The 23364-nt window shown below is 41.5% G+C and overlaps 1 protein-coding gene across 1 annotated transcript in view; it reads left to right on the top strand.

Annotated features, from left to right (window-relative positions):
* Positions 1-23364, top strand: part of sorcs3 (sortilin related VPS10 domain containing receptor 3) — a 424538-nt gene that overhangs the window by 244497 nt on the left and 156677 nt on the right. Inside the window, exon 4 of the mRNA XM_017724487.2 lies at positions 2806-2964. Coding sequence (XP_017579976.1) covers positions 2806-2964 — 159 coding nt within the window. The remainder of the gene's footprint in view (positions 1-2805; positions 2965-23364) is intronic.

The raw sequence follows: 23364 nt of genomic DNA, 5'->3' as shown, positions 1-23364 counted from the left end.
TTTTTTATCAAAGCCTATGAGCTGCAGGTCAAGCGATAAGACCCCAATTTGTGTTTCTGTGGGGGAAGTAGTGCGCTGAAAGACTCGCATAGTCTCTTGAAGGACTTCCCGCCTTTGATCGTTTAAGCGAGATCTGGATGGGGTAGGCAAGGATGCAAGGTGAAAAGTAATTTCCCTTTCATAATAAATGCTGTCGCTTAATACAATGTTATGGAAAATGATTAGTGCTTAAGAACTGCAAATTGCATCTGACAAGCCTCGAAGACAGTGGAAACCAGGGGGGGCTCGTGCCATCTTCTTGGGACCATAATGAATGGGGAAAATTGGAAGGCCCCCAGCCTGTGCAAATCCTGGCCGCAATTCGGCTGCCTGTTTATTGGCACTTAATGAAAAACAATTTATCTAAATCACTGCCCGGGGGGATTCGTAGTTAAAGCTCGGGGAAAGAGGGGTGGGATGTTTGTCAGTGACAAATGCAGCGCCGTTTTTTCCAATTCAAATCCTGTTGAGGGAGTAAGAAAAGCGTGAGTGGAGTGCCGGGGCGCGAGAGAGAGCCAGAGAGAGAGAGAGAGAGAGAGAGAGAGAGAGAGAGAGAGAGAGAGAGAAACCAAGAGAGAGCCAGAGAGAGTGAGCAGGGGTCCTTTCTTCCAGAGTCTGGTTTCTGTATGTTAATTATTATTAAGGCTAGGTGTCAACTTCGCCCATTTATGTTAGTCCACTGAGCAGTAGAGGTAGTGGGTTTTTTTCCAGTGCCCACTGAAACAGTTTGGTCCTCATTAGCCTGAGATATGTTGATTACTCCAGCAAGAAAGGCACTAATGCTACATATATCCAAAACCAAAACACAAAGCAGCTCTATTGTGCAAGTAATGATCCATAATGGAACCGTCGACTTCTTGGTTAAACTGCAGAGGAAGCGCTTCTGTATTGTTGCTGCTTTTTTTTCACAGCTTCACTGTGGTCTCTCTCCCAGTCTTTCTCTTCATCTCTTTTCACTCCCTCCTTCAGAAAATTTGCATTCAAAATTGACATTACACACTCGAAAACATGTCAATAATGTTTTCCGTTTGCCCTAGCCTGTTCTTTCTGATTACACACACCCACTCAACCCAGATAGAACAATTAACTAAAGCAGTCGTTCCTCCAGCTGGAATAAGCCAAGCCCATTCTCTGTCAGCTGCACTCATTAGATTTCATTCCATGTAAAACTACCTTTCCTACAGGAGCCGTCATGGTGGCGACTCCCTTAACAAGCAGGTAGACATAACCTTTAAATATCGCTGTGATCAGAGGCAGCCACGCAGTGAAACAAGTGGATTAGAGGCAGCCCGTTTTGCCCCATAATACAACTCTGTTATGCAGTCTCTGCTGTCAAAGTCTGATCTAGGAACAGTCTTACTGCAGAAAACAGAACACACTACGTACACTGGCAAGTAAAAACATTGTGAATGAAGGTGATATATCTTAATGAATTCTAAAGAGACACTAACTTGAAAATAAATACACATAAATAATCCATACATTGTGATTATATGCAGCGTTTTAGCCAAACCATTTGCAAATCTTTCCTCAAGGAAGTCCAGTACTTACAACTATCATCACACACCTGCTTTAGCTAACCAGTCCTTCACTAAATTAAATTGGCAATCTGAATCAAAACATTTTATATACAAGCAAACTGTATGTTATTCTGTAAGTTGTGGTTTTATGGTGAAAGTCCAATAATTACTTAAATTTAAAGCCTAACCCTGAATATTATTAAAGCAGTTCCTTCAAGATCAACTAGTTCAACAAAACCGCAGAGTAAATGTAGTATATACAGTTAGTTATTTAATCTGTCCAAGTCACAGGTGTCAGGCTCCAGGCCTAGTGGGCCAAAACACTAGAGACTTCAGCACACTGTCACATTAAACACAGCTGATTCAGCTCATCAGCTAATTAGCAAGGCCTTTATGAACTAAATTCAGAGTTAGATGAGGATAAACGCTGATCTCCACAGCCCTTTGGCCTGGAAGGTCCCCAGTTTGACATGCCTGACCTAAGTTTAATATATGTAATCTGTCTGATTATGAAGCAATGGTGCAACAGGATTATGTTTAATTTAGATATACTGCTAAAGTAATCCAGGATTTAAATGATAGTTTAAATGTAAACCTGATTATTTTTACACTAGGTTTGAAGTTTGGTGCAACAACATTAATAGATAAACCTTAATCATAATAAAGATTAATAAAGATTAATAAAGCTTAATCTTTGTAGGTGCAGCCCACCCATACAAATATAAATATGAGAAGAAAAAAAAATACCACAAATGTAAATAAAACAAACAAAACCAGTAAACACTGATTTCAAAGCGTTGTTGCTGGACCACTGTTGTTTTTAGTCTGTGTGGACAATTTGATCAGCCTTGAACTTTGCAGCACAGCGGTGAAACTGCATAGGCCTCATTAAGTGCAGTTTTACTGGGGAAGAGAGAGCAGCAGCCAGAGTGCAGAGAGAGAGAGTTCACCAAGGGGAAAAAAGCCAAATGGTGGCAACAAGAAAGATTGCATAATTATATTTATTTATAGAGAACTATGAGCTATGGACAACCCTTACAGCAGTGGGTGGCCAAATGTGAAGCCTGAACTTTCTTAAATGCTTTTTGGTGGTAATTGTCGCCATACATTAACTTCCACTTCCTCTGCTTATGGTCGTCACTTCTTTCTTTTGTTGTTTTCATCTTTCTGTTATGCTGTCTTCTTTCTGCTTTACTCTATTTGACTCTTTCTGTTTGGTTTCCCTCCTCGCCCTCTTCTCTGGCAGATAATGGTGTTGACTGACCCGGAGTTTGAAAGCAGCGTCCTCATCAGCTCAGATGAAGGAGCCAGCTATCAGAAATATCGACTCAGCTTCTATGTCTTGAGCCTGCTTTTCCACCCTTCCCAAGAAGACTGGGCACTGGCCTACAGCCATGACCAGAAGGTGAGTTATTTCACATTCAGCCTGGGAATTTTTTAATTTAAGGCTTTAATCAAACTTTAAAAGACGCTTTACTCCCAACATGCTAATGTTGCTAACAATAAACAAAGCTTATACTTAGAAATATGCAATGAGATCAAGCTAATTAGTTCTCATTATCTTTCATTCCTTGATAACCAGGCTAATTGATTTCTACTAGCTCTCATTCCTCACTGGCCACATGCTAATTGGTTGCAATTTTGCTTTTATTTATTGCTAGCCACATGCTAATTGATTTCTGCTAGTTTTCATTCCTCGCTAGCTACATTCTAATTGGTTCCAATTAGCTTTCATTCATTGCTAGCCACATTCTCATTGATTTTTACTAACTTTCATTCCTCACTAGCCACTTGCATATTGGTTCCCATTAGCCTTAAATCTTTTTATTTTCATCCTTTTACTCCTTGCTACCATTTTTTGGATTAATTGTTCCTTTAATTTAAAGCTTTTTAGATTTGTCGCTTAAGGTCTGGTATCTTAAACTGTTGCCTTAAACTGTTCACTCGTATAACATGCAAAGCTAATATACTGTCACTATCATATCAGAATCTTGTGACTTAATTTTCTCATTTTTAAACTTTAAAAATTTTACACTACTTGAAAATTACAGCTGCTCTTACATTTTGTGAACATTTCCAGATGCATGGACTTACAGAAATTATTCAAAATAACTTGGAATAAAATCTTATTAATATGGAATTATGTTTAAAATATGATTTCTTTTTGTTATATGGGTGGTTGTTGTCACAGTGAGTCATAAGTAATCCCAGTAATCAAATTTCTCAGCATGTAAACTCTTACTCAGATTTCTTTCGGGTTTCTCAGTCTGTGCATGTGCAGAAACAGATGGTGGTATCAGAAATACGCAAGCAGTGTTGCCATTGGACCGGTAGCAACACATTTGGAGTGACGATTATACAGACTATATATAAATTAAGGATTTAAGTGTTCTTCATCTTTTAGAATATGTATGTTCATATTCTCAGGAAAAATGGTGCGACGATTTTCTGCAGTTATCAGGCTATTAAGTGCATGTAAACACACTCATTAACTGTTATAGGGGCATAGCCCCAGGACTGGGCTTACCCAGACTGATCACAGGCCTACCCAATCAAACTGGGAAAGAATATTTATTAAGCAGCATTTTTTAAGATAATAACATTTTATTTGTTTTCTTTGAGTAATTACACTCTCTGCCAAGCTCCACCTTATTTTCCAATCCACTGCTTAGTAATTGTTGCTATCCGCTATTGCCTCAAGCCTGAAGTGTGTTATCAGCTTGCCAGCATTTAAATTTGAAGTGCCAGTTGCAGCCAAAATGCATAACTGGGGATGTTTAAATGTGAATTTCATGTACAGAATTGTTACAACTTAGGATGGCTTGTGTTTATTAAAGCTCACAAAACACCCAAATAAAACAAGCACACACAGGGCCCAGACATTTTGACGTCTAAGAGGAGCCAATGGTGATGGTGCCAAAGGAAAGAAAGAAACAAAACAAAACCTTAATCTAAGCTAGAGTTAATCTAAACAAAAGAACAAAGAAAGCAAAACCTAACTACTTAAACTAACAAACATAAGCACAAATGGGGCACCCGCTTGCTACCCTGGTGTATCTATACACACAGACAGCTACGTGACGTAAATGTATAAGGCACCTCAACCTTACCAGCTGGATTCCTAAGATTAGTATAGGGTTGGATGTGTATAACTAAGCTATGTGCATTGTTAGAGATGGCAAATATGAAACGTTCCACAAGGAATCACAAAGACAAAATGGCACACAACAAACACATGGCAGTAGTGGCAGCAGCAAGAGAACCAGAGGCACACACAGCATAGGTACCATTACCTGTTTGAGCTCTGGCCACCATCTTGGTAGTGAATGCAGGTTATATAGCCTGTTGCTCCTCCCACGAAGGTCATGTGGACTGTCAACCTGCAGGAAAAAAGGCACACACATACACACACACACATACCCAGCACCCAAACAGTGCCAGACCTGCACGTAACACCGCCCCCCCACAAGATAGAACTTGTTAGCCGGACAAAAAATCTCAAAGCAGTTTCTTAAGGAGAACAGTGCACCATCAAGGTGTAACGATTGCCTACATGTATTGTACTACTGTGCATGCGTGGAGGAGTTGTAGCCCTCTGTGCGAGATGGTGAGCTGCTGTAGCACAACCTCTGGTCTGTTGTATCTATACTCTGAGCTATCTGGTGGTGAGATGCGATGGTGACTTGTCATTAAATATGTCTTCTACCCCGCATGGAGTATGTTCCTGTATGTGTGCCTCGAAAGAAGCCAGGTATCACTGCTAGCTCTTCCACCACACACTCCTTTTTTCACGATTACAAGTGGCGCCCAAACTTTTTTCCCTTCGGCTCTCTGGTTGCTAACCCACCTAGCTAACTGGACATTAACTGCTCATGCCAGGTTCACTGTGCTGAGATTCCGAACCGGGTGTGGGACTTTAGCCATATTTTCAGCTGTATTCGGTGAGTGCACCTGTTTTTTCCACTTTTTGTATCCCTACCGTGGACCGCTGTTGGTGCAGGAAACTATTAGCTGGCTAGGCTAATGCTACCGCTGCCCTGCCGAGTTTACGTTCGCGAGGATGGACATCCATTAATGTCGGACAATTTTTTTGCATGCTTGTCATTTTTTTTTGGTGGAATTTGTGCAACAAGAAGCGGACTTTTGGGACTTTGTGTGGTTCAACCGCAAAACTTTTGCTTGTGGGACCTGTTGGATGGACTGAACTGGCTGCCTGCATGGTTTGCCTGTTGGCTTGTGTAGCCACCGAGGGCTGAGGACGGATGTGTTTCGCCTGACTTTTTTTTCCCTCTTTTTTTCTCTTCACTACTGCCTGTTTTTCTGGGTTGGACGGCTAAGTGTTTTTTTGCTTATTGACTGGACTTCCAACAGTGTGTACTTATCGGTGGACTGTTTGCATGTTTCATGCTGCTGCTGCGTGACGTCAGTAGTGGGGCTAGTGAGAGTCTGTTCTCATCAGACAGTGGGTGTGTTCAGAGCTCCGACTAGGGACTTGAGTGCAGTTGATAATTCAGGTGGGAAATATTCACTTTAGCTCTAAAGAGATGGACGGGAGATTGAAACATTTTTTGTGTGATGGCTTTTATTAATTTTGTGTTAGTTGTTTAAACTGAGGGTATTGTCAGCATTTTTATATTTACTGTAAGTTAAAAAAATGAAGAAAAATGGGATTTACATCTGATATATATATATGTATTCTGTTGTTTGTTTAATTTGTTTGTTGTTTCATCTCGTGCTTTGGTGCCATTAGAGTAACAATTTGGTTATGGCACATTTTCTCGACAAAATGGCTGACAGTGATGATGACTGTGAACCATGTGACTTTAGTCCACAACCACATGTCATTCAGTTACATGGTCCGACCCACTAAGTGCATCCACACCCCATTCTAATAACCACACTGGCCCCTGTCCATCCATCAATGGTCAAACTTATGCTTACAGAGCACCTAAAGGTCAAAGCACTGCTCGTTACCCAATATCACAGACCTGCCCTGTTTCTGGTGCTATAGGTCACAGACTTGAGCCTTGCTCACATAGCACATTCTTTCCTGGGGCTGTGCCAAATGCCCCTCGCTGCAGGGACAGCTGCTCTGGTGGTCGTCTGATGTCTGATTCATCTGTTCTCAGTAGCACATCAAGGGTTTTGACTTCATTCTTCATTCTATTGCAGCAATCTAAACTTGAACCTCCAGTGTTTAATAATTCAAGTAGCATTTCTCCAGAAGAATGGCTTCATGCTATGGACTCATACAAGCATGATGTCAGGCTGTCTGATTCCCAAGTCCTGTCAGAACTGCCAAGGTTTCTTAAAGGTGAGCCTAGTCGCTAGTTTCAGGTGCTCAAACCTCATCTTCTCAACTGGGCCCAGTTCTCTGAACTTTTTCAGAAAGCTTTCTTACCATTTGATAACCAAGAAAGAATTTGGGAAAACATTCTAGACCTCATCCAAGCTCCTGACAAGCCCCTGCTGACCTTTGTAGCACACATGCTATGTGAATTTGCTAGGCTCAGAAATCCACCGCCTGAAAAGGAACAGGTTGAGATCATTTGTTCAGGCCAAGAAAGGGATACCAGCCCCAGGGAAGCTTGAGAGGGGAGGTCGTATCAATGAGGTACTCCTCCCCCCAGGAACTAGTTGAGCCTCACACAAATGCCTCTGGTTTCAAACTTCTAGTACACATCAAGGATAACTCATCCACTGTGTTCTGGAATACCCCATTATCTGTCACATTAAAGCTCAAGAACCATGTGGTGACAGCAACCTTGGACACCGGAGCTTCACTTTCTGCCGTACAGGCGACATATGCAGAGAAAGACTCAAGTGGAAAGATTAAGTGTACGCCATGGATGGCTCCTCCATTACGACTGGCTGACTCCGCACACTGTGACCCAATTGGTGTCACCTGGATACCAATATGGTTCCAGGGACAATGTTTCTTTCACTGATTTGTAATTCTTAGCCAGATGTCTTCTGCGGTCACTTTGGGCATGGATTTTATGCTTTGTGCATCTATCACCATTCATGTGCCAAGTAGAACAGTGTCTATTGGCACCCAGGCAGACTGAGATAGGGGTGTACAGGGCGATGCGCCCATATTCAAAGAAACAGTATGTGCCTTGAAGGTTTCCAGACCTAACCTGCTCACAGGAGGAAGCCAGTACCATTTTTGTTAAAGTAAGTGAATCCTCTTTAATAGTAGAGGAGGCAGTGGATAGGGCAAGATGGAGGCAGATGATCCGCTGTGGCGACCCCTAAAGGGAGCAGCCGAAAGAAGAAGAAGAAGAAGTGAATCCTCTTTAAGCCACAAACAAAAGGAGAAATTGCATGCACTCTTGGGGGACTTTCAGGATCTGTTCCCCCTCCCCCCCATTGCACCTCTCCATTGAAAAAGAAACTTATCGAGGAACAAATACAAGTGAAGACATAATTGAACCAGCGTCAGGCAAGTGGGCAGCACCAGTGGTCACTGTGCCAAAAGCCTCAGGGGAGCCTAAGTTTTACATCGATTACAGAGGACTGAACCGTCAAAGATCGCTACCCACTACCGAGAGTTGACGGATCATTGGACTACCTAGCAAGGGGACAGTTCATTTGTACTATAGACTTAGCCGAGGATATTGGCAGATTGGGGTCGAAGAGAGTTCACGGACGAAAACTGCATTTGCTTCCCACTGTGGCCTCTTCCAGTTTAAAGTTCTTCCATTCGGCCTCTGTAACTCGCCAGCCACATTTCAAAGGCTAATGAACACAGTCTTAGCAGGCCTTGTGTATAAGTGCTGTGCAGCTTACCTGAATGATGTGGTGATTGCTTCACCAACCTTCGAACAACATCTCCTCGACCTGCGGCAAGTGTTCTCTAGGCTTGAGTCTGCTGGGCTATCTCAAGTTGGGGAAGTGTCAATTCTGTTTAGATGAGCTCAAGTTCCTGGGTTACAGGGTCACTCCTCAGGGTATCCTCCCTGATATGGACAAGGTGAGAGCAGTGACAGCATTCCCAGTGCCAACTGATGTGAGACAAGTAAGACAGTTTTTGAGTTTAACCAGCTACTATAGAAGGTTCATAGGCGGTTATGCACAGCAAGCTGAACCCCTGTTCACACTGACCTGACAAGACTCTTTGTATCTCTGGGATGAGAACTTCTAGCAGGCAATGGACTTCTTAAAAGAATGCCTTACCTCGGCACCCTATATTGTGTTTCCCTGATTTTGAGCATGCATTCTACCTGCATACAGATGCGTGTGACACGGGGCTGGGGGCAGAGCTTATGCAGGACAAAACTGGAAAGGAGGTGGCTGTAGCATATGCCAGTTGCACCCTACACAATTAAAAAAAACCCTATCAACAACCACAAAAGAATGTCTAGCGGTGATCTGGGTGCTCGAGCATTTTAGACCAAATATTGAAGAGCTTCTGGTTATGGTCTATACAGACCACAGCAGCTTAAGATGGCTCATGTCTTGGTCAAACCTCACAGGATGACTTGTGAGATGGTGCCTTAGGCTTCAAGATTTTGACATCAGGATCATTCACAAGCCTGGTGCCTGAAATTAGGTGCCTGATGCATTATCACAGAACCCTGTGCAGTCAGACCAGGGCCCCACTGACCTGCTTCCAGAGCATGTAGTTATAGCAGGCCTAGACCTCCGGGCCCAGCCCACAGTAGAGCTGACCGACAAAGAGTACTTGAAGACGCCGTAATGGGATGACCCAGCCTTGGTGGCTGTTTTGAAAAAGCTTGAGTGTTTCCAGTGTACCGAGTCTGAAGAGGACGGGGATTCCAAGTTCATTGTGCATGAGGGTCTTCTGTATTATAAGGATAGTAATGTTAGCTGCAGCCTACACCCTTTGAAGGAGCTGAAGCTTTACGTCCCAGAATCCATTAGAGGCTCTCTTTTAAATTATTTTCATGATCACCCAACCGCTGTCATTTTGGTATCAGAAAGACCCTAGCTAGACTGTGCTTGCATTTCTTTTTTTGGCCAAAACTGAGAGAGGACGTAAAGACGTATGTGCTCTCTTGCCCAGTGTGCCAACTTACTAGTCAGAAGAAACCTGCTCGTCTTCTAGTGCCGGTCCATACCAGTGAGCCATGGGAAGGTGCTGGTGTCGATTTTGTCGGACCATTACCCCACACAGCAGCCGGAAATGCCTATATTATAGTCTTCGTTGATTATTTCAGCAAGTGGATTGAGGTGAGCGCTGTCAGAGAGGCCACTGCGCAGGTCACTGCAAACAAGTTTCAGAGTGAGGTGTTTGCTTGTCATGGTGCCCTGAAGTACCTGATTTCAGACCGGGGAACTCCATTCATGAGTGAGCTTTTCAATCAAATGGTGAAAGTTCTGGGATCCGAACATCATCTCACCACGGCATACCACCCCCAGACAAATGCAACAAAAAGAGTGAATCGCACTCTAAAAACAGCGATCCCAGCCTATGTCAAAGATAAACATAACTCATGGGACAAGTATATCCCTCAAATTTGCTTTGCACTTTTCCCCTCACGAGAGTACGGGTTTCAGTTCAGTGAGAATGCTCTATGGAAGGGAACTTGCCACCCCGGTGGACTTGCTGACCCAACCTTCCTCAGTAGGGACAGATGACCCCTTCCTGACCCTGTCACAGAACCTCGAAAGGTCCATACAAGAGACCCCTGAGCATGCTCGAGCAGCATTACAGGCGAGTCACGAGTGTAAAAAGTACTATTATGACTTGAAACATTGACCTGTCATCTATCAGCTCGGAGACTTAGTCTGCCTCAAAACTCATCCCCGGTCTGATGCAGCAGCAAATTTGACTGCAAAGCTGGCATGCGTTTATGCTGGACCCTACCGGGTTTTTCAAAAGCTGTCTGAGGTAAACTACTGACTAGCCAATATGGATGGCACAGATGTAGGTGTTGTGCACATGGTTAACCTCCAACTTTTCTACATGTGGATCACAGCAGAGTCACAGCCAAGGCTGTTTCAGGCAACATGAGTCTCACAGTGCAGTCGTAGAGAGTCTTGTGGTTGCACTTGAAAATCTGGATGATGAATGCAGCACAGAGGAGGAGTGCTATGCACCTGATGAGGCTGTAAGGGAAGAACCTACCCCCACGGGGGAAATGAGCAGTCCTGAATCTAGCATTGCGGACTTGTCACAGACTCTAGCTGAGATGTTTGATGGCGACACTGATGTCCCGATAGCTTCGATAGATCTGAGGTGCAGGGCAGACACCACAACTATGCTCCTGACAGACACTGACTACAGTGCCAAGACCCTGAAATTGGTGTTACTGTCAGTCCCACGCATGTTAGTGGCTCAAATGACTTCCCACTGACCCACACTTACAGTCTCAGGCCTAGAGTTCACCCTAGAGTTACCACTGACTGGGGTACTAACAGATGGACAAACAGATATCATACTCAGAGATTAAACCAGGTTGGAGTAAACTAGGCTAATGTGGTTATGAACAGTTTTTGGTGCTTGGTGTGAAAGATTGTCTGGATATTAAAGAAAATATATTTTGTTCTGCACTGAAGAAGAAAAAAAAGAAGAAAAAAAAGTTTACATGTTCTCTGTTTCAAAGGTGGTAAATGCCAGTATGTTAACCAAAAATGTTGATATGTATATGAAAAGGGTGGTATATTTGAATGTTCTGTGTTACCAGCTGTTAGCAAACAACAGGAAATGGGGTAATGGACTTTCACAAATGTGCCTTTGTTTTGTTGTTTTATCTGCCTATAGCTTTTGTTTTTGTTTTCTTATGGTTGTGTTATGCCCAACTCAACTGATACGTATGGTTGCTAATATGTTGACCTTTTAAAGCTTGTTTGTAGAAGGCTGGGGTCAGCCATTTTTTTTGTTGTTGGGGGAATCTGTAACGATTGCCTACATGTATTGTACTACTGCGAATGCATGGAGGAGTTGTAGCCCTCCATGCGAGATGGTGAGCTGCTGTAGCACAGCCTCCGGTCTGTTGTATCTATACAACCGCATCTATACTGTGTGCACAATTATTAGGCAAGTCTTATTTTTGAGGATTATTTTTTTTAATGACCAATTACAGTGCTCTTGGTTAATCCAAAATGTTAATAAACCTCAAACATGAATGTTTAAGAAAGTAAAAGTGAGGTTTTGGCTTTCTTAGGAGAATATCTATATGTGCACATTTATTGGGCAATTATAATGGTGCAGAATTTTTACGCAGCTAAAGGAAAAACACACATTTTCCCATCTCACTTTTTTATTTTCATCTGTTCAAGTGAGAATTATAAACAAACAACTCAAAGCTTTCCAATGAATATTTCTGAGAAATAAAAAAAAAAAAATTTGTGACCAATATAGCCACCCTTCTTTTCAATAACAGCGATAAGCCTTCCATTCATGGCGTCTGTCAGTTTCTTGATCTGTTGATGATCAACTTTTTGTGCAGCAGCAACCACAGCCTCCCAGACACTCTTCAGAGAGGTGTACTGTTTTCCTTCACTGTAAATCTGCCATTTAAGAATTGCCCACAAGTTCTCAATTGGGTTCAGTTCAGGTGAGGAAGGGGGCCATGTCATGAGTTTTTCATCTTTAATGCCTTTACTGGCGAGCCATGCAGAGGAGTACTTGGATACATGTGATGGAGCATTGTCCTGCATAAAAATCATTGTCTTTTTGAAAGATGCAGATTCTTCCTGTACCACTGCTTAAAGAAACTGTCTTCTAAAAACTGGCAGTAGGCTTGGGAGTTGATTTTGAGCCCATCTTCAACCCGAAAAGGTCCAACCAGCTCGTCTTTAATAACACCAGCCCATACCAGTACCCCACCTCCACCTTGCTGGCGTCTGACTCGAAGTGGAGCTCTGTCCCGTTACTGATCCAGCCACGGGCCCATCCATCTGGTCCGTCAAGAGTCACTCTCATTTAATCAGTCCATAAAATCTTTGAAAAATCTGTCTTTAGATTCTTCTTGGACCAGTCTAGACACTTCAGCTTATGTGTCTTGTTCAGTGGTGGTCGGGTTTCAGCCTTCCTTACCTTGGCCATGTCTCTGAGGAATGAACATCTTGTACTTCTTGATACTTCTTGAGGTTGCAGTTCTGGAATATGACAGAACTGGAAGATAATGGGTTCCTGGTTGCTTCACGCTTGATTCTTCTCAAATCCTTGGCAGGTAATTTGCATCTTTTTTTCTCAGCACGTTTCTTGCGACCCTGTTGACTTTTTGCAACAAAACGTTTGATGGTTCTGTGATCACGCCCCATAATCTTAGCAATTTCAAGAGTGCTGCATCCCTCTGAGACTTTTGGTCATTTTTAACTTTTCAGCTTTTCCACCACACGCTCCTTTTTTCACCATTACAAAGGGCAGGCTGCTTGAGATAGGGCATGGGCAACAATGTTCTCTGAGCCCTTTTTTTGGACAATGTCCAAATTAAACTCCTGCATGCACAAAGCCCAACGCATCAAACGCTGGTTTGAATTACGCATGTGTGACAAGAACACTAAGGGATTGTAGTCAGTGTATACCTTTACCGGTGACACACATGAAATAACATACACTGCAAAATGTTGCAGTGCCCATAATAGTTGCAGTTGCAGTGCTTCTTTCCCAATCGTTGAACAATTCAACTGATGGGTATTAAACAGCATGAGAAACAGCATAGAGGGTGAGCAACTCCAACATCATCTGGCTGCAGTAGTACAGCTCCTGCGCCTACGGCACTAGCATCTACCTCCAGACTAAATGGTTTCATGGTACATATGATAGAAGTGGTAAAAAATTTTTATTGTTTTTCTTGCTTAAAATAGGACATTTTAACAAAATCAGTAAACAGTGGACGATTCATTCTCACTGTGCCAACGCAGTGGATTTTCCTTTTCTCCATAAGCATCTGGAGGTCAAAACTGGTGAACCAGTTGTCAAAGAAAATCTTATGAGAGATGTTGTCTGGGATGATGCAGGACAGGGATAGAACTATATTGCCACTAGCTCCTATGTCAGGTAGGACATTTTCAAAGTATACACTTCAAAGTTGTAGACTATGCCACTACTGTCCGAAAGAACAGAGATTTTATAACCCCAGCACTTCGGTTTCTTGGGGTTGTACTGCTTCATTTGTTTTTTCCCGTGAATGGGACAATTTCTTTGTTCATGCAGAGATTTTCATCCATTGGGATTGGTTGAAACTTCTCCAAGAGCAATGTCAGAAGTGGACACACTTTATACAGATTGTCAGAAAAGTGAAGGTTTCGCTTGGTGGCCTCCCAACGATGCAAGGCCATGATATTTGCAACACAGTCAACCTTTGTTGCAGACTGCCAGTACATTCTGGTTCCTGAAAGCCCAAAAATTGACATGCCAATGAATTTCCTTAGCGGTGATCTGAAGTGGTTTGCTGGAATCACACTGAACGGCATAGAGACTGGACTATGTTGTTGATGCAGCTGTTTGTGAAGGCTTCTGAAGTATTCAGCAGGATGTTTCACATCAGTTGCCTTTGATAGTCTTCCTTTCCATTGTAGTACTGGAAGGATGGTCCTACATGTTCTCCATTGTAGATTTCTTGCTCATATGTATTGGGCTGGAAAAATATATATATTGTGAGAATATGGAAAATATTTTTCTTTATTCTTTATTTATATATTCATATAATAATAAATACTTATATATTCTTTATTTTTTAACTAACTTCACTTTCATCCTACAGTAATGACGACTGCTACTACACCTCCATCTTCACCATCATCAGCTTCTTCCTGTTCATTTTCTAGTACTGCAGTACCTCCATTTTCATCCTCATCATCATCCTCACTCTCACTCTCTCTGCAGAGTTGCCACTATGACCACATCTTCCTCATCACTATATGACACCTCATCCTCGCTGTCATCGACTGGCACTGCCGCCTGTCTTTTTGAATTCCCATAGAATACTTGTTGATTCATCTCCTGCATTAATATGGAATATGTGAATTACATATTCTTATACATGCAACAGAAAATGATTCCTGGAAAACATGTAAATAATTCAACCTCCATCCCTTACAAATGTAATGTACTTGCATCCTAACCCATTATACCTGGTCTGGCCTTATGTGATTTCATTACGGTACATTGTTGCCTCAGGGCAACATGTAGTTTTTGCAATTTATTGAGATATTCATGATTAAATATAATGTAAACTGCTTGAAAATGCATCTTTATTTACCAATGAGAGTTAGTCAGATTTTTCTTGAAGGCAAACTGGATAGATATTGGTAAAAAAGGAACTTTTTGTACATGCAAATATGGTGCCATGTGACATGTACACATGTGCTGAAAGAGGAAGCAAAATGGCCACCTGTGGAGCATGTGACCAAAATGTTGCATTTTCATTGAATGTTGAAGTTGAATAGTGGGGCATCCAGCTCTTAAGGTGGAACAAACGCAGTTTGACATTCAGTAGACCACTTAAAGGATCACTTTGGACTCAATAGAGTTGTAAGGGGCTCAACAAAAGAAGAGAAATTCTTACAAAAATACCTATAATATCCAGCCATTCCCAAAAATTGACGGCTGGCCTACATGGCCTACATGCTTTCCTAAGTATGCAACTGTATCATGTGCAAACTCACATTTTGCGAGGATAAGGGTTAAGAAAGCTGTAAATAGCTGCTTTCCAAAAGCTTATTATGACTCTCCCAATGCACAGAATACAGAATCAAATCATCCAAATAAGCTGTACAATGTGGTACATCAGAAAGAACAATGCTTACCAATCTTTGCAATGTTGCTGGTGCATTTTCTAAGCCAAATGGCATCACGGTATACTGCATCTGGCGTAACAAAAGCAGAGATCTAAGAGGCCCTTGTAGTCAAAGGCACTTGCCAGTAACCTTTCAAAAGATCAAGCTTACTCAGATACTTGGCTGCTCCAAGACTGTCAATGCAGTCATCAATCCTGGGCAGTGGGAAAGAATCAGACACAGAAACTGCATTTACACGCCAGTAATCTGTACAAAAACAATGGGTTCTGTCAGGCTTAGGGACAAGAACACATGGCGAACTCCATGGACCATGCTCCAAGAAATAATGTCTCTTTTCAAGACATTGACTCTATAAGGATGTTGCTTTATAGGGCTACTAGTGACCTCAATGTCATGTTGAATCACAGAAGTCTGAGTGGGAACATCTCCAAAAATACCAGGGTAACGTCGAATCAAATGGTCAATATCAGCTTGCTGTTTCTCAGTTAAATGTGAAGAGGCGATAAATTACTCAACATTTCAGAGTTCAACAAATAAATACCAACAAAACCAAACTGATGAGGAACAAGACCATCTGTGTCTTGCACACAACTTTCCTGAGCTGACATAGCAACAGGCACGATAGTCTCACAAAGTGAGGGTGTCACTAACATTTTCTTCACTCATGACCCTTGGAACTTCTCTTTCAACATAGGACTTCAACATGTTTATGTAACAAACTCTAGATTTACGATTTCGGAATGGAGTGTGTACCACATAAACTGTGTCACTAAGCTTCCATTGAGTCACATATGGGCCATTGCAGACAATGAAGACCCAAGTAACAAAACAAGGACCTTATCCTCTGGTTGAAACTGGCATGGAACAGCTTTCCTGTCATAACGCCATTTCATTTCGCCTTGAACTGAGCTTAGAGCAGTTTGTGCAGCTTGACAAGCAGCATGTAAATGCTCCCTAAATTTACTCACAGTCTAGAACATGGGTTTGTTCCTTTTGTCTCTGAAAGAAAGGACTCTTTCAGCAACTTTAAAGGACCTCTCACAGAGTGACCAAAGACAAGCTGTGCTGGAGAAAAACCCAGCGACTCTTGGACTGCTTCCTGAATAGCAAAAAGTGCTAAAGGTACACCTTCATCCCACTGTTGACCTATATCTAGACAGTACTTGCGCAACACAGACTTCAAAGTCTGATGGAACTGTTCAAGTGTGCCCTGACTCTCAGGTTGATAGGAACTGGACAGAAAATGTTTTATCTGCAATGTTTTCATGACTTGACATGAAAACACCCTAGACATGAAATTGGTGCCCTCATCTGTCTGGATTACTTTAGGCAATCCAAAAATTGAAAAGAACTTGGCCAATGTCTTCAGCACAGAGGGTGCACTTATTTTCCAAAGTGGAAATGCTTCGGGAAAACTAGTCACAGCACACATAACAGTGAGTAAAAACTGATTACCAGACTTAGTACGAGGTAAAGGACCAACACAGTCTACAAGAACTCTCTCAAACGGTTCGCCAATTGCTGGAATGGGATGCAGTGGAGCCAAAGGAATCATTTGGTTTGGCTTTCCTGTTCTCTGACAAACATCACAGGTCCTACAGAAGTTTGTCACATCATGCTTCAATGCTGGCCAAAAGAAATGCCTCAGCACTCGGGCATAGGTTTTTGCTATGCCCAAATGACCAGACCATGAGTGATCATGTGACAGCTGCAACACCTGACTTCTGCAGACAGAATGTATAACTATTTGACAGACATCATCAACACCTTCATTCTCACGAGGAGTCCACAAAGACAAATACTTAGCCAAACTAGGGTCTGTCTTCTGAGCATTTATCAAGCATTCTCGACTTACTGTACCGTCACTTACAGAAGAACTCTGGTCACCAGAGTGCTCATTATCTGGAGTCAGTTTAACTAGTTTTACGGGTAGTGCTGAGCATAATCCCACTTTAAATTGACCAGATACCAACTCAGTTTGCAAATAAACCTCATGTAATAGAACTTTCATGAAGGACATGTCACTGCCTTGGCATAATGCATATGACCCACAAGAAGAAAGCTCATACTGAGAAGGCAAAGCATCAGCAAGCAACAAAGTTAAACCCACACCAGTGTCACACAAATCAGCACTGGACACTGCTCATCCCCACCTTCTCCCAAAGAAACGAATCCCTCGGTTACAAAAGGCGTGTACTCTTTACTGACCATGCCATCTACAGTGCAGTCAGGCACAGAGTCAAGTTTTTACAAAAGCTACCCCTTTCCTTACTTCACCTGAAACAGCTTCACATTCCTGTTTGCATTTCAAGGCATGACAGTCAACAGCTATATGCCGTGGCTTATATATAGCTCAATAAGCTATATATAAGCCTGATGTTATGACACTGCGGCAAATGTTTCATTGTATTTGCCTTGTTGGTCTAATCTCTTATTCACAGGCTTACCCAAAACTCTGCTTACAGCACTGGCCGTTTACATTGTGTTAAAATTTAATGGCAAATAGACAAATACAGACAGTGCATAATTACTTTTTATCTGTTTCTCTTCTCCTGAAAAGTTACCTTTTGGGACATTTAAGGTTTTCTTCCGACATCAACAGCATGCTTTTTCTTTATTTACGTTTACCAGTGGTCTTTATTTTACACAGAGATATCTACACTTGGAGCCAGTGTGGGCTTATGGAATTATGTATTTATGTATTCTTTATGTATTCGCAGGCAACTCTAAACATATCCCGTTCAGTAATACTACTCTAACCCCTCTGCTCGTAAACTGAGTCAACTCAAATCTATATCAATATTTCTCTTCACTGTTGACCGACCCTGCAGGAATGGCACCTTACCAAAGGCTAGCGTGTGAGTGTGTGTGCACTTGTGTGAAATAGGGAGAGAGAGATCCTGCTGTAGGATTTGCACAGGATGAAAGATAACAAGATAAAAGACTGTGAAAGAGGAAGGAGTGTGTGGGTGCAGGTGTGGAAGCTTGTGTGTGCAGCAATGAAAGTGTGCAGCTAAACCCATACTGTCTTCAGGCACTGAAGTGTGTGTGTGCGCGTGTGTGTGTGTGTCTCCAAACTTTTCAGCAAACTCAAAGAACATAAGGCATAACAGAGACTACCCTTCAGTTCTTTTATTTCCAGTCAATACAGCCATCAAATATAAGGTATTTTACATTTACATTACATCTGAAGATTAGATAAGAAAATCAACTTGTACAAAGAAGGAGAAGGTAAAAGGAAAATACATGAAAGACCTGGTAGACCACCAAACTGTCCCCTTCTGATAAACTGCACTTAAAGCTTTCATCTTTGAGAGAGAGAGAGAGAGAGAGAGAGAGAGAGAGAGAAAGGAGAAAATAAAACTCCATTCTTATTTCAGATCTGAAAACATCCATAGGTGTTTCTGTCCATCCTTCCACTGTGAGACAACTGTATAAGTCTGAAAGGTTGTGTAGCTGTTAAGAAGCCATTACTGAGAAAAGGAAATCACATTTTCAAATCAAACAAAAAAGGCGCTGTTGTTCTCAGAACAAAGGACTGACCACCCCAGAGTCCTGACCTCAACATCACTGAATGTGTGTGGGATTGCAACATGAGAAGCAGAAAATGAAACCAACTTCTAAGACAACTTGTGAACGATTTCCTCCCAGATTTCATTGAAAAAAAGGCAAGTCTGCTGAAAAGAATGGAAGCTGCAGTAAAGGAAAAGGGTGGACGCACTAAAACTAAAAACTTTGATTCATTTTCTGTTAAATACATGTTTTCTACTTTTTCATTCTCTAATATCAATACTTAAAGGCTGTTTTAACTGTAAATTAAATCATTTTTACCTATGCTTTTAAAAATGCAAGTCTAATCATTTTGACGTGTTTTAAACATTTCTGACACAAAAAAAAGTAATGTAAAAATAGTTCTTCATACTGTTTCATCTACGTCACTCAGATAGAAAGACTTGACCACACAAAGTGCCAAATATGGTTTTAGAACAGTGAGAAAAATAAACAGTGCATCTTAAATATATTAAACTATATTAACAATACACTTTGTGATGAGATACAGTATTTGTATTGTAGCATGTTTAGGGAGGGGATTATGGTTTCTGTGGGTTTGTTCTGCTCTGGCCTCTTCTTGCGAAGGGTGGCATTGGGAGCGATTTTAGTGGCTTTTCTTCCACACAGGCTGAGAGGAGAGAGCTAGTGCTTCAGCGGTGAGGACGAGCTGCAGGCTTTTAACTGCTTTTTGGGTGGAGGCCCTACATAGAGCTAGCTTTTAGCATTCCAACCATGAAAGCACTACATTTGTAAATAACTGTGTTCACCTTTCTTCATGCACTCCCAGAAATAAAGCTACGAGATGGTCACTGAAGCAGCACCCCTCTCATCATCGGGGTGATACCTTGATTGTACATCTCAGTACCTTTAGAACACAAATGTACCATAATCCATTGAAATGATATTTTCTAATTTGTATCGACTCCACACACCCCATCTCATCTCCAGTCTTTTTATTTTATTACTCTGTTTCAAAACATTAGGTTATACACAACTGGAGGGAACCTTTGCAGGAACATTACATTATTGTTACATTATTTTTGCCTTGATGAATGAGGAACATACCTGCACAAAACCTATATTTTTTACAGTGTAGTAGCCAGAACGCTACAATATACTTGGAACTCCAAAGCTAAGACGTCATATATACTGACATATATTTCAAATATTTTGGACATGAGGAAATATATGCATATATTTTTGGCTTTGTGGTGCTGAGATATCATAGATGTTGACTGATATTGCATGTACATTTTGAATAAGAAATATATATATATATATATATATATATATTTATATATATTTTTTTTTGTTTGTTTGTCTTTGTTTTTCTGTATGGGCTTTCATCCCCTCTTGCAACCCTGAAGCGCCACATTCATACCCCGGTCACACCATCAGCTTCTACTGGCTATCCCCTTACCTCCTGCTGCATTTCAAACTCAATGGTCTGACCTCTCTCCTGGGGTGACCGCTTCTCCACCTCGGCTTGTAAAAGACAGCGGATGAAAAATACTAAGGTGCTGCCCGACCCTGCCATCATTCATAACACTGGAAATACATCCCTAGGGAGAGGGGACGTGAGAGAGAGAGAGAGATGTCTCTGTGTTTGGCTGGTACTTGCACTAATTGCTAGTGTTGGCACATTTCCACCTCACAGCCCATGTTGACATTTTAGCGACATGCTAGCTGCCAGTGAAGCTGTAAAAGGGCTCGGTTCAGCGGGGCGCAGTAAGTCATCAGCTGCTGGATTTAGGCAAATATCAACTTGCCCGTTTAGCCAAACTCTGATTCATACCAGTTCACACTGTTTTGTACCACAAGGATGATCGATTAAACTTGATTACTTGATTAAAAGACAAACAAAAAAATAATCACAGATTAAAACCTCTTCTCCGAGTGTTCACTCCATCTGCGCCTGGGAGTCGGTGTAATCGGCTCTTTTCACATTTCCAGCTCGCTGCTTCTGTCACTTTCTGAAGCAGGTAATTATGTTTCTGGTCGAAGCATAACATGCACAGGGAGACCAACAGATTGCTTTGTATTTGTGATTGAAATTTTTTTTTCAAAGATAAACAGGAATGACCTCCAATGACACCTCAACAAGTGAAAAGATCTTGTGTAGATGATGGCTCTCCCCTTTCTGGACAATGTTACAATCTCTCTCACTCATGCCTCCTACTCAGACACAAAACCTTAAATCTCTTTGGCTCTTATGACCAAGACAGAATATTTTTGAATAATAAAGCATTTTTTCAGTAGCACTCTGTATGCTACCAGCTAAACGTGCAGCTTTAAAGCTATTTGCTACTGCTGCCCTCAGTGCCATCAAACTCCAAACAAAGTCAGGCACAGTTGGTAATTCATTATTTCAGCACAAATAAGCACAAATCACATTCAAAATAAATCAAGGCTATTTGAAAATACCACATCGCATTTTTAAAGTAAATCCTGGTGTTCTTGTCTGCAGCTGGTCACTTAATTAAATGGGACTTAACATTTCTATTTCTAAAATATTCCATTTCGAGTTATGCTCCTGGAAAACTTTCAATAACCCTGTACTATCCAGATCTTCTGGATTTATGCTGATTGTAATGTGTGCTCAGTGAACTGGTGAACTGATGAAGTCTGTTATGAAGGTTGGTTGGAATTGTGTCACTTAGATACACAATAAAATGCTTTAAAAGGTTGACTGCACCATTTGTTTTGGTTAAATCAGTATTTACCTGCTTTTAGGAAACATCATAGGTAGCAAACTGAAAATATGACAGGGGTCTATTGGCTTTACAGTGTCCAAGTGGATAGGATGGACACCCTCTTCCCCCATCACTGAGTACAACGCTTGCCAATGTGGGCACCTGCTAGCTAATGTAACAGAATTGTCAGTTAGTAAATACGCAGTGGTGCTGTTTGTGAGTGCTTTACCCCTTAAATGGTCAGGGCCCAAAGTTTTATTACACACGTTTAGAACCTAAGAATAGCTCAGTCAGTTTGCATTGAAGTCCATTTTATTTCCTGACTAATAAGACCTGGTATGTGGTAAACCTGCTATTTCAAGGGGGTGATGGGAGGAGGTTGGCCATGATCATATTGGAGAAAACTGAGTAAATATCCTGAAGAAATAAAATGGTCTTCTTAAGAACTGACACTGATTAGTTGGCAATTTGTAAGAGTCTAATGTATATTTTAAATTCTCTTACTGTTTTATATATATATTGACCTTTTATAGTAGAAAGCAGAGCATGATGAACAGATTTGTTTATATGCATTTTTGCTGTGTAGTTTATATAATTATGTAATGTAAATTGCAAAACTGTGGGCGCCCTTAGCCATATGGCATGCTTTGTTGATTTGGCAATTGAAAATAAGTCATATTCTCTACAGAGAAAGCACATGTATATTTTAATACACAATTTCTGTTTATTTGATAAATTGAACATATTAAAAAAACAGTTTGGATACTTAAGTAAACCTTTTTGTAGATGTCATGCATGCACAGGATGGATTCAGACACAGGTTGGAATCAGAAACTCCATCTCCCAGAATCCTCCGGAAGATTCCACTACTGACATGACCACACGCTCCAATAAGCGCTCTAGATCTCCGGAGTACTAATGTTTGTTGCCTGTGTTGCACGTCATATGACCTAATTATTTTAGTTTATAAGCCCGGGCTTTAGCCTTAGATAGTTGCGAGGTATTGTATCCGTTTGTGACCTACTGAGCGTTCTTTGTATTGTTTGCATTCTGTGTATGATCATTGCCTTTGGTTCTCTTGACTCTGCCTTCTGCTTTGCCCCTTAGATTGTTTGCACATATCAACTGATTCCTGTTTTTGACCTTTTTTGCTTGTTTTTTCACAATGTCTTTTTGCCTCTCCCTACTGGATTGTACACCCTGTGTTATGTTTCTCTGTTTATACTTGTTATGCCTGTTGGAGTTGACCCCTGTCTGTTTTGTGACCACAACTCTGGATTCTGAATCTCAAAGCAGAGCCTCATCTGTGTTTCCCATCTGCGAGCATCTGATTCCAGTTGGCACATTACAGTAAATCTGAAACATTTTTAACACTAACAAGATAAAGCAGAGTGTATGTAAAGTCCACAGCAGCTTCTATGAGTGCTGCAAAAACACTACAAAGCTGATGTGAGCTACCTATTCTCCAGAGTCTTAAATGGATGGTGGTGCGAGAAAATTAGAAAAAGAAGCTGGTGAATAGGAAGCCAGCTTTACCTTTAAGGCAGCAGAGAATGTTGTTTTATGTTCGAAAGTCATTTGTCTTACTTCTCTTACACTTGAGTTTTAGTGTATGCGTGTCAGACGCTACTGTAATTTAGTAAATATTACAGTTAATCACACTATCCATTTTAGCTGAGAAGCTACAGAGTTTCTCGGCTTGTAGACCGAGACCATGGTGTTGCCGGAAGCAGTCAGCTGAGCGAGGAGCACTGTACATGGAAAGCCGGCTGTTCTCCATGCTAGACTAAAGGCTTACAGTAACCCCATGAGACTGGCTTTTCCTTCCACCCTCTTTTCCCTCA

This window comes from Pygocentrus nattereri, chromosome 12 (assembly GCF_015220715.1).
Source record: "Pygocentrus nattereri isolate fPygNat1 chromosome 12, fPygNat1.pri, whole genome shotgun sequence".
NCBI lineage: Eukaryota > Metazoa > Chordata > Actinopteri > Characiformes > Serrasalmidae > Pygocentrus > Pygocentrus nattereri.
This window is presented reverse-complemented; position numbering and strand designations above follow the sequence as displayed.